This window comes from Mustelus asterias, chromosome 17, assembly GCF_964213995.1.
Source record: "Mustelus asterias chromosome 17, sMusAst1.hap1.1, whole genome shotgun sequence".
NCBI classification, from domain to species: Eukaryota; Metazoa; Chordata; class Chondrichthyes; order Carcharhiniformes; family Triakidae; genus Mustelus; species Mustelus asterias.
This window is the reverse complement of record NC_135817.1, coordinates 46,466,847-46,481,613: the sequence shown is the minus strand read 5'-3', so window position 1 is coordinate 46,481,613 and position 14,767 is coordinate 46,466,847. Positions and strand designations below refer to the sequence as shown.

The 14,767-nt window shown below is 43.7% G+C and overlaps 1 protein-coding gene across 1 annotated transcript in view; it reads left to right on the top strand.

Moving 5' to 3' along the window:
- The window catches only part of LOC144506160 (gamma-aminobutyric acid receptor subunit rho-3-like), a 36,120-nt gene extending 23,560 nt beyond the window's left edge, over window positions 1-12,560 (top strand). The window contains exons 6-8 of the mRNA XM_078232002.1: window positions 4,363-4,515; window positions 6,346-6,542; window positions 12,258-12,560. Of these exons, the coding sequence (XP_078088128.1) occupies window positions 4,363-4,515; window positions 6,346-6,542; window positions 12,258-12,560 (653 nt within the window). The remainder of the gene's footprint in view (window positions 1-4,362; window positions 4,516-6,345; window positions 6,543-12,257) is intronic.
- The last annotated feature ends 2,207 nt before the right edge of the window (window positions 12,561-14,767 follow it).

The window sequence follows — 14,767 nt, the reverse complement described above, 5'->3', positions numbered from 1 at the left end:
AAGGCCCTGCCCCTCTAGGCCCTGACCTCTTCAGGTCCCACCCCACAAGGCACCCATCCTTTGCCCTTGACCACCTTGAGGGTGGGCCTAAGTGGCCTCTGGTTCCACTGGCGAGGCCAACATGACTGTTCCCCATTCCTTGCTGGAGAGAAGCTCTCCTGGCGAGGCCACAAAGGCAAGTGAGCCAGGATGATTGCGTCCCGGGCTCGCTAATTACATGAAAATTAGAATTTAAATATCTTTAAATAAATTATTCAGCCTCTCGCTGGAAATGGATGGGAGGCTGAATGCGCCAGATATCCGGTGTTGGTAAGATCGTGAGAGGCGAGAAATCAGGTGTGAACTTCTCTGTTCTACCGGTTCACTCTGCCCATCGATGGGCGAGGCGAGTCAGTAAAATCACTGCCGATATCCTTGCACCAACAATCTGCTGCTCAGTGTCTGGTTTGCGCACACCTATGGCAAGTACAAGTCTGTGCTTGTGTTCGAGTTTCAGCCGACATCTTGTGAATCCTCATGTTTGAACAAGCTTCTTCGGCTGTTAGCTCCTTTGGCAACTTCCATGGCTTTCTTTAAAATCGGATTGCTTTTGGTTAACAGCCACTTTTGAATTGCCACACTTCTCAAACCACAGACCAGTCGATCTCAGATTATATCATTTAATACACCCCAATTGACAGGGGTGTGCCAACCTTTTCAGCGTAGCCACAAATTGTGCAATCGGTGCCCCCTCTTGATTGCGTTTATGAAATCTATACCTTCCTGAAATGACTAAAGGTTTTGGTGAACAATGGCCCTGCAATATTTCCACGATTTCTTCATTCGTTTTTGTGCCTGACTTTGCTGGCTGCACAGACTCTGGAGGAGGTTAAATGTTTCCCCTTGCCCCATTATGCTCAGGAATGTGGGAACTTTTATATCCTCTGCTATCTTGTTAGCTTGTACAAGACGGTCAAACGGCTCCTTATACAAGCTCCATCACTCTGTATTCTCATCAAATGGTCCCACGGTGCCATAAACTATCGCCATTTCCTCTCTATGGAAGGACCTGCGTGTGCACAGTATGCCATAATTGTTTTAGGCACCACCTTGCTTCATTTCACCTAAAACAAGACACAACCCGAACTTCAGTCTGTTTTTTCTTTGTTTTAAAACACCCCCAGCTTTAGATTTGCCGTTGCAGAGTAATTGCTATTCATGGCGACTGAGTTTTTTTCTTCGAATTTTTTTAATGATATTTTTTACTCCGGGTAGCTACAAGTTCGACTCCCTTGTTGCCAGTTTTTGTGGGTGGTGTCACAGGATTGAGGCTAGGAAGCCACAGAGATTCAACAAGCTAGAGATCACACCATAGGCCGTGACTTTCTCTGCCCAGTTACCCGTGCAAACGGTCGATGACATCACCTCTGATGTCGTCACGCATGCATTATCCTAAAGTGCTCCGTTCAGCTTCAATGCTTTTTTCTATTCATTCGTGGGGCATGGGCGTCGCTGGCTGGCCAGCATTTATTGCTTAACCTTAGTTACCCTTGAGAAGGTGGTGGTGAGCTGCTTTTTTGAATCGCTGCAGTCCACAAGCTGTGGGTTGACCCACAATGCCATTAGGGAGGGAATTCCAGGATTTTGACCCAGCGACTGCGAACGAACGCCGATATATTCCCAAGTCAGGATGGTGAGCGGCTTGAAGAGGAACTTGCACGTGGTGGTGCTCCCATGTGTCTGCTGCCCTTGTCCTTCTAGATGGAACTGGTCGTGGGTTTGGAAGATGCTGTCTAAGGATCTTTGGTGAATAAAGCAGGTAAGAAATTACTATAAATACACAACAAAGAGTAGGAATAAAGAACTAATTTTTGAGAAACCAGGATGTAACCAGTGAAGTGTCGCCAGGGTCTGTAGTTGGGTAGTAGCTATTTACAATCTGATAAGAATAGTTTAGATGATGAGATCACGTGTAATGCATTAAGCTGGCTGATGATACAAAATTAAGTGGGAAAACAGAATGCAAAGAGGCTGCAAAGGAACTGATTGAACAAGAGGGTGGCAGATGGGGTAAGTTTTTTTATTAGTGTCACAAGTAGGCTTCCTGGAATTCTCTCCCTAACGGCATTGTGGGTCAACCCACAGCACGTGGACTGCAGCGATTCAAGAAGGCAGCTCACCACCACCTTCTCAAGGGCAACGAGGAATACACAATAAATGCTGGCCAGCCAGTGACACTCATATCCCATGAATGAATAAAAAAAAATTAACACTGCAATGAAGTTACTGTGAAAATCCCCCCCAGTCGCCACACTCCAACGCCTGTTTGGGTACACTGAGGGAGAACTTAACATGGCCAACACACCTAACCAGCGCATCTTTCGGACTGTGGGAGGAAAATGGAGAACCGGGAGGAAACCCACGCAGACACAAGGAGAACGTGCAGACTCCACAAAGGCAGTGACCCAAGCCGGGAATCAAACCTGGGTCCCTGACACTGTGAGGCAGTAGTGCTAACCACTGTGCCACCATGCCACCCATATAATGGGGATATGTGGAATTATTCACTTTGATGGGAAAAGCAGAAAGCGGAATGTGTTTTAAAGATGAGAGACTAGTAAGCACGGATATTCAGAGAGATATGTGAATCCTCAAACACAAATAACAGAAACTTAACGTGCAGAGATAACAAGCATTATGAAGGTGAATGCTCTGTTAGTTTTCATTGCAGGGAGGTAGAGTTTGAAAGTAAGAAAGTCATGCTACAATTATATAGGATATCTGGTGGTTTCTGTGTGTGTGGTTTTGGTCTCCTTACCTAAAAAAAAAACTTGCCTTAGAAGGGGTGCAACAAAGGTTCACTGGAGTGATTCCTGGGATGGGAGCGCTATCCTTTGAGGAAAGATTGGATAGAATGGCCCTATATTCTCTGAAATTTACAAGAATGAAAAGTGAACTAATTGAAATTTTTTAAAAATCCTGAAGAGGACTTGACAGCTCACAAATTGGGGACGATTCTCCAAAAAGTGTTGAATTGGTGGGAAAACTGTTCTAGATCACGACTGTTTTTTCAGTGCAGCTTTAGACCTGAATCTCCCCACTCTGTGCAATGCAGAGGTCACAATTGTGAATCTCATTAAAAACCCAGTGGGGGGCGGGGCCTATTCGCGCCAGAGTCTGACAGTTCTGGAACTCTGCGCACGCGTAGTGGTCCCGATCTGTCAGTCTCCCCATTTGCTGGCCAGCTTGGTCACTAGCCAGCTAAGGACCCCAGCAGTGCTGCCCCTCCAGCACCCCCCATGGCCCAATCATGGCTCCCAAAACAATTCCTGGGCCAGCCCTAACCTCTCCTGCCCCGGAGCGCCCTGATGTCCAGCCCACACCCCCACCCTCCCAGCAGTGGGGATCTCCCCACCCCGCTCATCCCGGCAGAGCCCCCCCCGCTAACCTCCCCCTGGGGTCAGACCCCATCCCCCAGCAGACCACCCTCCCAGCCTGCCCCAATCGCTGCCTTTCCTCCAGCCCAGACTGATCCCAATGAGTGGCAGCGGGGCCCCCCACCTCCACCGATCACCCCTATGCCCCGCCTATAATAAGCTCCACTCCCTTGGCACTGCCCGATTCCCAGTGGGCAGTGCCAAGGTGCCACCTGTGCAGTGCCAGGGGCACAGGCTGGCACTGTCAGAGTGCCCATGCCCAGGAGGCACCATCCCCCACCGCCCAACTCCCTGGGGAGCCCCAATTACCTCCCCTTCATTCTGGCGGAGTCTTCGTCTAGTTCCATGAACGTAGGGAGATACTCTAAACCCCGCGTAATGAAGTACTCCTGGTGGGGTGGGAGATGCTGTCGGGCCCGGCAAGTTCCGTACCGGGCCCAATAATCACATGCAAAATATATTTAAATTACATTAAAAAAAGATTCAAATGACTTACCTCTCTTCCCGCCGGTTTCCAGCATGGTCTCGACTGACTGTTTTTCGTCTCTGGGAGACGCGCATGCGTTCCCGGTGCATGTGCGAATCCCACAAAATGGCCGACACGCGATTCTCCCGACTGGACCTGCCAGAAAAGTTGCGGGTCGCAATGGGAGAATCGGGCCCATTGTTTCCCCTGGTGTCTCCAGCCAAGGGGCAACCATTTTAGATTGAGACAAAGAGATATTTCTTCATTCAGAGGGTTGAGAATCTTTGGAATTCTCCACCTCTGAGGGCCCTGGCTGCTCACCTGTTGTGCAAACTGAAAGCTGATATCAATAGATTTTTGGGCACTAAGAGAATTGAGAGATTTGTGATTGGGTGTAAAGTGCGGTTGAGGTAGAAGATTATTCATGATAAACCATGAGAGGAAGTTTTACCCAAATTGTAACTTTTGTTTTCTCCTCAGGTTGGTACAACAGATTGTTCATTAATTTCATCCTAAGGAGGCACATTTTCTTTTTTCTTTTACAAACCTACTTTCCAACCATGTTAATGGTCATGCTATCTTGGGTTTCCTTCTGGATTGACAGAAGAGCAGTCCCAGCTCGGGTTTCACTGGGTAAATTACTTTTATTTTCTCTGTGTTTTTTCTTGTGGACATCAAAGTGGGGAATAGAAAAATGGCCAATGTCAGATTGAAGTACTCTTAGATTGATGAAAAGCACAACATTTTGCTTAGACTTAAACCTCACAGGGGAACTTTCTGCAGTGTTGGTGCCAATTTTTCCACTATCACAATTAATGGGATGGACAATTTAGTGCGAGTCAGTACCAAATTATCACTATTTTGTGCTGTATGCTTACACCAGAAACTGGATAGATTTTACTCCCTTAATTCAGCTGGGTTCAAATAATTGGAATTGTTTCACCATTTATGACTATTTCTTGACATTAGTTCAAGAGTGAGAGAATGGAAATCAGTTTACTGTTGGAGGTTTGCCTCTCGAATACGGATCATGATATATTTAGGGGGTCTTCGAGATAAAGAAGAGCTATACATGTGTTCCCTCAATCTTTTGTGCTACTTTTGTGACACATTCCCTGGAACTCTTTGCTCGTTTATTTAGCTCTGTTCCGTGCATTTATGCAAGTAATGTGCTGGTGTTGATTTAAATGTGTACGTTTAGTTGCAAAATGCCTGGTCACTGGATATCGGTGCACCTGATATTTCTGGAGTTTGATGACCATTTTATTTGTGATTTAATTTTGTATTGTTGAGACCTGCACCAGGTTTAATCAAAGTGCTGTCAGTCTCAGTGACACAAAACCTTTTTGGATTTGTGCTCCCCCATGCTGAGAAGGACCAAGCAACTGGAATGGTTTTCCCAATGGCCATACCCCTGTACTGCATAGTAATGGAGAGGAAGAGGAACAATGGAGGGAGGCAACAGCTCTGTGAGAGTGAGGCCTCAAAACAGAAGTAAGCAGCCCACTCACAATTATCTTTACTGATGACACTGTTCTAGTGTCACTTAATCAAATACATATGCACTGCTGGAAATTTAGGTGTAAGTTCCCATTGGCAACGTCAACACAAAAACTTGTGCCATTTTGGTGTAAGTGGCATTGAGGAAGTTCCATGTGTTTTTTTACCCAAACCAAATTATCTAACTTTTGATGTTAGTGCATAATTCTGAATTTAAGTTAACTCCATGTTATACATTTAGCTTGGTTCATTGCACTTCTTCTGAAAAAGCCCGTTAAAATGTTTTCCGAAAATGTTATCATAGAATCATAGAACCACTACAGTACAGAAAGAGGCCATTCAGCCCATCGAGTCTGTACCGACCACAATCCTACCCAGGCCCTATTCCCGTAATCCTACGCATTTACCCCGCTAATCCCCATGATACTAAGGGGCAATTTAGCATGGCCAATCAACCTAACTTGCGTATCTTTGGACTGTGGGAGGAAACTGGAGCACCCGAAAGAAACCCGCGCAGACATGGGGAGAATGTGCAGACTCCACACAGACAGTGACCCGAGGCCAGAATTGAACCTGGGTCCCTGGCGCTGTGAGGCAGCAGTGCCACCGCTGTGCTACCGTGTCTCCCATAATACTTTATGTTGATTCCTGACAGTGTAATCTTGAACTTGTTGAGGTTTTATATTTCCAATAGCACTAGTTCTGGTAACTCAGGATTCAGGGCTGCATTCCTTCTGAGCTACTGCTGGTGGCAGTGCTTAGAATTGTTTATCTGCTAACATCATGGATTGTCAAAAAAGCAGCAAAATCCCAATAGAATTGGGGATTCTGGCCACAGATGGGTGACCAATCCATTCTCTCCTCTTGATCCAGATTGGAATGAAGGGCTTAAGTTCTTTTAACTGTGGTCTGTCTCATACCATCAACAATACTTACATCTATTTCTTTCTTTTCCATTGAAAGGAATAACAATTGTTCTGACAATGTCAACAATTATAACTGGAGTGAATGCATCCATGCCTCGAGTATCTTATGTTAAAGCTGTGGATATCTACCTCTGGGTCAGCTTTCTCTTTGTATTCCTTTCTATAATTGAATACGCGGCTGTGAACTATCTAACCACTATTGAAGAGAGAAAAAAATTGAAGCAGAGAGAGAAGGTAAGATGACATTATTATTGAACATTATTAATTTCAAAAAATGTGGATACAAAATAGAGACTGGGAGAGATTGGGAGAGATGTTTGAATGTTCACTTCACAAATTATGTAAAGAGCTTTTCCTTATACAGTATGCGCATTTCAATATACTGATATTACAATCGTTAATAGTTTCGACAAATAATATGACAGTATCTTTCTCACAATGGCAACATTCTGTTCAGAAAACCATGGCCTGAATTTTTTGGTTGACAAGGGCTCACCTCCCGCCACTGGGAGATTCAGCGTGAATGTGTTCGCCTGACTGCCCTACAGTTAAATTCCAAGGTATGCTCCAATGAGCGTTGTTTAGGTGCAGGCAGGACTTCTGCCCTTTATTCGAGAGGAAGTCCTGCCTTAGAGAGCTGCCGACCAAGCTGGCAGCTCTCCAGTTCCTGTAGTGACAGCGCTGCAATGGACAGAAGAGGAACTATACGAACCTACCTTAGTCTAAGTGCCAGAGCTGGAGGACAAGGTAATTGCAAGGGTTCCAGGCCGGGTAGGTAGGGACGTGCTGGGGGTCGCCAGGGGGTGATCTGGATCTTCGGGGAGAAGTCAGTGGGGAAAGAGGTCTGGAGGTCACCAGGCCTTAAGGTAAGGGTGCCTCCTCATTGGAAGGGAGCTTCTGATGCAGACACATCCTCTGCCCCCACTTCCCAGCCAAGGTCTAACTTTGATTCTTTCTGGCCTTCCCCCACAGAGGTTCAATGTTCCCACCAGTCTAAAAATTACGGCTGGTTGGGAATGGTCCTTGAGGGGCCATTAATTGGACACTTAACGACCTCAATTGGGGCAAGGCCAGGCTTTCTACCCGAGACCTTGTCTGCCTCAGCATTAAAACATTGTGTGCTCAGGCGGGTGGGAACCCAGAGGATATCCCATCCCCGCAAATGGATTTAAAGGCGAAAGCTAGTGATTTACTAGAAATCACCTGACAGAGGAGCTTTAAGTTTCCAACCTATTCTTTTGAACTCAGTTTTGGGGAATAGACCGAGAAGGAAGGCTCCTCTAACTTGGTCTCTCCCTACCTTGTCTAAAATTCCATGTGATTATCAATCTGCAGTCAGAGAATCCTCAGCTGACTATAACTTTTCTGCATTTGGAAACCTGCAAAGCTGATCCAGCTCTATATTCTCCTCCATGCTGAAGCTATGATGGTGAGAACCACCAGACATCTACTGGAGCACATCTACTTCACACAAAGGAGCTCCAGATCAACAGCAGCGAAACCCTGCAAAACTTACCCTTTACTTTATAAAACCTATCTTCCAAAACCCATCACTGCAGAGGCCCTATCTGTTTGTTGTTTGTTTGTTTGTTTGTGTGTGTGTGTGTGAGTGCACGTGTTGGGGCATTTTTAAAAAGGGATATTTAGTTATACTTCCAGAGCCCAATTATGTGTTAACCAGTTCTTGCAACTTGTTTTTTTTTAAAGTTTCATTTTGTAACAAATCAGTCATGCTGAGTTTGTTGAAAGAGGCTTGGTTAAAGTCTCTTTTATTCTGGGTCTAACAGTAGTGAAAGTAAACAATTGGCTATTTTGGTGAGTGAATTAAACTTTTAAACTACTGGGGGGACCTGCAGAGTAGTGGGACTAGATAAACTGCGTACTCATTACAATCTACATTCTCAACAAAATGCAAAAACAAATAAAGTTCTGTACGTTCCATTCAATATTAATATTTACACCTGAAACTAATTTTCTCCTATAAAATTCAATCAATTTCCCCACCCTTGTTAATTAAGACCTCATCTGGATTCAAATGAAAAACATTATTAATGCATCAGCTCACAAACAGCTATCATAACTTAAGACAACTAACGTAACTTATTTTTTCTTTAACACATTTCACCTTGTCCTCTCAGAATGGGCTGCACTCAGTTTTAGTATTAGTGGATAAACCAGCCAAAAGCAACGCTAAATGCAGAATTTTTAAAGCTGCAGAATTGAATCAATGAAGATTAGTCAGTGTCACATGAGAACAGGAAAGAAAAGCAATGAGAGTACCATGATGAAACATTGGGTCCACAAAAGAGAGGCAGTGAGACTGAACCTAGAAAAGAGAGGTGACAAATATCAGTCGAGTTACGTAAAATGACTTGGAAATCCAGCAGTGTGGGAGCCAAGGAGAATGGGACTTTGCTTTTTGGAACTTGGAAGGAATTAGTTAAAGTGCAGTAGTGAGGATAGGGCAGTTTGCTCCATTTTATGGTTAAATCTGCATCTGGAATAATCATCATCACGGAGGAATGTGGATCTAGAGTAGACCTGCATCATATAGGATGGCAGGTCAGCAGGTTGTAGCAGCACAGATCTAGAAATGTCCAACTCATCCAAGGAGAATTGATACACACAATGTTAACACTGATTAAGAGGAAGAGAGAGTTGTATGAAATGTACAGGCAGCAAGCAACACATCAGATGCTCGAGGAGTATAAAAAGTGCAAGAAGCTACTTAAGAGGGAAATCAGGAGGGCTAAAAGAAGACATGAGGTTGCTTTGGCAGACAGAGTGAAGGAAAATCCAAAGAGCTTCTATAGGTATGTTAGGAGCAAAAGGATAGTGAGGGATAAAATTGGTCCTCTTGAAGACCAGAGTGGTAGACTGTGTATGGAACCAAAAGAGATGGGGGAGATACTAAATGGTTTTTTTGCATCCGTATTTACTGAGGAAACGGGCATGGAGTCTACGGAAATAGGGCAAACTGGTAGGGAGGCCATGGAACCTTTACAGATTAAAGGGGAGGAGGTGCTCGCTGTCTTGAGGCAAATCAGAGTGGATAAATCCCCAGGACCGGACAGGGTATTCCCACGGACCTTGAGGGAAGCTAGTGTTGAACTTGCAGGGGCCCTGGCAGACATATTTAAAATGTCAGTATTCACGGGGGAGGTGCCGGATGATTGGAGGGTGGCTCATGTTGTTCCGTTGTTTAAAAAAGGTTCCAAAAGAAATCTGGGAAATTATTGGCCAGTAAGTTTGACGTCGGTGGTGGGCAAGTTATTGGAAGGTGTGATAAGGGATAGGATCTACAAATATTTGGATAGACAGGGACTTATTAGGGAGAGTCAACATGGCTTTGTGCGTGGTAGGTCATGTTTGACCAATCTATTAGAGTTTTTCGAGGAGGTTACCAGGAAAGTGGATGAAGGGAAGGCGGTGGATGTTGTCTACCTGGATTTCAGCAAGGCCTTTGACAAGGTCCCTCATGGGAGGTTAGTTAGGAAGGTTCAGTCGCTAGGTATACATGGGGAGGTAGTAAATTGGATAAGACACTGGCTCAATGGAAGAAGCCAGAGAGTGGTTGTGGAGGATTGCTTCTCTGAGTGGAGGCCTGTGACTAGTGGTGTGCCGCAGGGATCGGTGTTGGGTCCATTGTTGTTTGTCATCTATATCAATGATCTGGATGATAATGTGGTAAATTGGATCAGCAAGTTTGCTGATGATACAAAGATTGGAGGTGTAGTGGACAGTGAGGAAGGTTTTCAAAGCTTGCAGAGGGATTTGGACCAACTAGAAAAATGGGCTGAAAAATGGCAAATGGAATTTAACGCAGACAAGTGTGAGATATTGCACTTTGGAAGGACAAACCAAAGAAGAACGTACAGGGTAAATGGTAGGACTCTGAAGAGTGCAGTTGAACAGAGGGATCTGGGAATACAGGTACAGAATTCCCTAAAAGTGACGTCACAGGTGGATAGGGTCGTAAAGAGTGCCTTTGGTACATTGGCCTTTATAAATCGGAGTATCGAGTATAAAAGTTGGAGTGTTATGGTAAGGTTATATAAGGCATTGGTGAGGCCGAATTTGGAGTATTGTGTACAATTGTGGTCACCTAGTTACACGAAGGATGTAAATAAGATTGAAAGAGTGCAGAGAAGGTTCACAAGGATGTTGCCGGGACTTGAGAAGCTGAGTTACAGAGAGAGATTGAATAGGTTGGGACTTTATTCCCTGGAGCGTAGAAGATTGAGGGGAGATTTGATAGAGGTGTATAAGATTTTGATGGGTATAGATAGAATGAATGCAAGCAGGCTTTTTCCGCTGAGGCGAGGGGAGAAAAAAACCAGAGGGCATGGGTTAAGGGTGAAAGGAGAAAAGTTTAAAGGGAATATTAGGGGGGGCTTCTTCACGCAGAGAGTGGTGGGAGTGTGGAATGAGCTGCCGGATAAAGTGGTAAATGCGGAGTCACTTTTAACATTTAAGAAAAACTTGGATGGGTTCATGGATGAGAGGGGTGTGGAGGGATATGGTCCAAGTGCAGGTCAGTGGGACGAGGCATAAAATGGTTCGGCACAGACAAGAAGGGCCAAAAGGCCTGTTTCTGAGCTGTAATTTTCTATGGTTCTATGGTTAGGAAAACTATTTTGTCAGGGAAATTGCATGCTAACATGTCTCAAAGTTTGGTTTTGGAGCAAAACGATCTGATTTGAAATGGTCTGTAAAGATTCCACTGTACTCCAAAGCAACTGTGCAGCAGTTTTCCAAGGAAAAGTAGCCTTAAGTTGGACATAATTTATGTTAGCAACTTTAAAAAATTAATTTATGACTTTCTGCCATTAGATGTGGATTATAAAATTAAGAACGTTTTACTGTTTATGAGCTATACAGCACATGAAATTCGTTGTGGGGTGAATTTATGCAGGATTCTCCCACTGTAACAGTGTAGCTTTAGTGAGTCACAATTGATTCCTGTGACATTCCATCTGTAATTTTAAGAGAGAATTGTTAGAAACGTGACATTCACCGCCATTTAATGGCATACATAGATTACTTCAGAAACTGCATTTGTCTGCTCCAATTAGAGAAACGAGCATTGATTCTACAGCTCTGTGAGTGGAACTGACAGCAGTTCGTTGCAACCAATTAGCCAGATTGGCAAAATGCTTATCCCACAGAAATGTCCATGGTCAGTTCAATTATAAGTAGTCTCTCACTTCCACATTGCACTGGACTGGCTATGGGCAATGGATTACACAAACATAAAAGATACATATGTTGGGGTGCGGAGGCTAAAAGCTGTGGGTCTTTAAAAGGCTATAGCTATTTCTAAGACATATTTGAGCCTTCCTGAAGATTTTTTGGGGCAAAAGAAATGGCTGGCAGCATCAAAAGACATTTGATATAAATGTGGAGGCATGAAGCAGTTTCGAGAAGGTTCACTAGATTTCCTTATGAGGAAAGGTTGAGCAGGTTGGGCCTATACTCATTGGAATTTGGAAGTATGAGATGAATTTATCGCAGTGCATAAGATTCTGATGGGGCTTGACAGTGTAGATGCTATTCTCATGGGGAATCCAAAACAGGGGTTCAAAGCTTAATGTCTTCCATTAAAAGTAGAGGTGAGGAGAAATATCATCTCACAGGAGGCATTAGTCCATTGTTACACTGATAGGAAGAAAGGAGCAGATTTTTTTTAAAACTGCATTGATTTTAAAGTATATTAACTTGATTTTACATTGTTGAAGATTCATTTAATAAATTACATTGCAGTAAATACTTTTGCAAATGTGAAGATTGCTTTTAAGAACTATTGAATTTTGTACAGGGTCCAATTTTAACCCATTCACAACCCATCCACTAACACGGAGTTAAAATTGGGCCCAACAGTCAACCTAATCTTATGCAGGTATCTCAGTACTAGTTAGTGATAATCACAAAAGCACTTCTATTTTTTAGTTTTCAGATTCCTTTAGGTTGAATCAGACACAAAACATGGCTTTTGATGGCTGCTACCATGATAGCCAGCTGGACCTGTCAGACTACGCTGAAGGTCGCTTAAGTGTAACAACTACTGAAGCCAGGGAACGTGCATCATGTTCAAATCCAGATGGTCAACAGTTAAGAAGGAAGAAATCTGCCAAGGGGAATGTTACTGCAGTTATTATAAAGAACAATCATGCTATTGATACCTACTCAAGGGTTTTATTTCCTGCAGCATTTATTCTTTTTAATTTCATTTACTGGTGCTTATTTTCATAAACATTTGCCATTCCAAACTTGTTGTAAGCTGAACGCTAGAAATTGGGTTATGTAGTGCCCATTTTCAGGGGCTACGCGGTTTGTCACAGCTCAAAAATGGGCAGCCATGGAATGTTATCTTGAACTAATGATAGATTTCATTGAGCAGGAATCAACGTGCGATTCCACACAGTCGTTTGGTCCAGTCTGGGGAGATTTCATAACTCGTAGGATACTGATATCATTTTACTAACATTTTTAGTAAGATTACATTTTCAAAAAGATCTGAGACTGAATATTGGAGAACACAACAAAGATAAAGTATAGCCAAATGCAAGAAACCTGAGCACATACTGGAGTGCAAGTGAAACAGACAATTTAAACCTTACCAATTTTTGAATCTGTTAAAGAGTTTAACTGACGTCCTCCAACTGAATGCAATGCCAGCCAAACTGTATTGTACCATATATATTATGATACCAAATTTGCTGGAAATTATCTTAAAATACAGGAAAACATCAATTAATTTTTAAGTGTAGACTTCTCATTGTCTTTCCTGCTAAGTTTTAACAATTGATTATTTCAAAAGTTTTAATAAGGAACTTGGATTTATAAAGCATCTTATGATGGACATCACAAAGACTTCACGGTCAAATTGTTACTCTTGAAGTGTAGTTGTCAAGCAGGCATACCCTCACAAACTACAAGTCAGATGGAAGACCAATTAATCTGTTTTGGGTGGTTTTTTTATTATTCTTTCACGGGACATGGGTTGGCTAAGCCAGCATTTTTATTGCCCAACCTTAATTCCCCTCGAGAAGATGAGCCGCTTTCTTCAACCTCTGCAGTCCATGAGGGAAGAATTTCAGGTAAGGACACTGAGAAAACGCCATAATCTTCTTTGAAAAGCATCACAAAACCTCTATCCAACTGAACAGTGGGACAGGGCATTTATAGAAAATACATCATGTGGCAGAATTATCCAAAATAACAAAAGAATCGAATACATAAAGGGACAGATATAAAAATACTATGGGAATATTTTTAAAAGGTACATGGAACAAAAATTATTGTGCTGTTATGTTGTAAACCATTAAAGCATATTTTAAGGATGACATTTTTCCATTCAAGAGACCTATGTTCGCTTTCCCTGTGGCTTCTACATTCAATGTGCAACAACAACTTTAATTTATAAAGCACCATCAACATGGTAAAACATTTCAAGGCACCTCATAGGACCAATAAATAGCAATAAGTAAGATCACTAGTGTTTTCTTCAGGATGGTTACACAATTCATTTCTTTCTTGATGGAAACAAGAGCGAGAGAGTGTGTGTGCGTGAGAGTTTTGCAGTTTTATAGGCTTGTTGGATTCCTCTAGGAGCAGAAAGCAGCTAAAGGAAATCATTTGCATCTTAAAGGCCTATTTGAAATCGTCCTTTGTTTATGAACAAAAAGGTTCCTTTCCATCAATCTACATCTGGTGTACATTGTCAATCATCTGACCCAATGGGTGGAATTTTACAAGATTTTTTCTAAGTGTGAAAATGAGAAAATTCCTGGTCTGTTTTTTGGGCGAGTTTTCACTCTCAATCTTACGGACTTGGACATTGAAAATATGGGCTCAGATGTTTCTAGCTGCTGCAGGCAGTGGGCTGGGCTTAATTCACCTGCCAGCCTGCAGAGAGATCTATTGCGCATGTGCAGACCTCTATGTCTGCACACATGCAATAACATTTGCAAAGGGAGTTATTGCACATGTGCAGACCTCTGATTCTGCACATGCACAATTCCAACAGCTGGGGTCTGACAGAGAAAGAGCTGTCAGGCCCCTGCTGCTACAGGCAACCTGAACAAACTCCCCCTCCCCTCTGCGATTGTGGGGGCCCGCAGTTGATTGTGAGCCCCACACCACTTGAAATGCAGTCCCCACCGCCCCCCAGACCAATTGCCTTGCAATTGCCTCCCGCAACGCTCGCAATGCGGAGTGGGCCCCCTTTCCCTCCCCCCACCAATCGCTGCAGAATGGCAGCGGGCCCCTGAAACAAACGTCTGCAAAATGGCAGCGGGCCCTCCCCCTCACGATCGGGCTGCCTTTTCAGGCCCCGCCCCTATAGGCCCCACCCACCCATAGGTCCCATCCCCATGACATTGCCTAGTGGGCAGTGCCAAGTGGGCATTACCGAGGTGCCAGTCTGGCAGTGCCAAGGTCTCCCTGGGGGCCTCAAT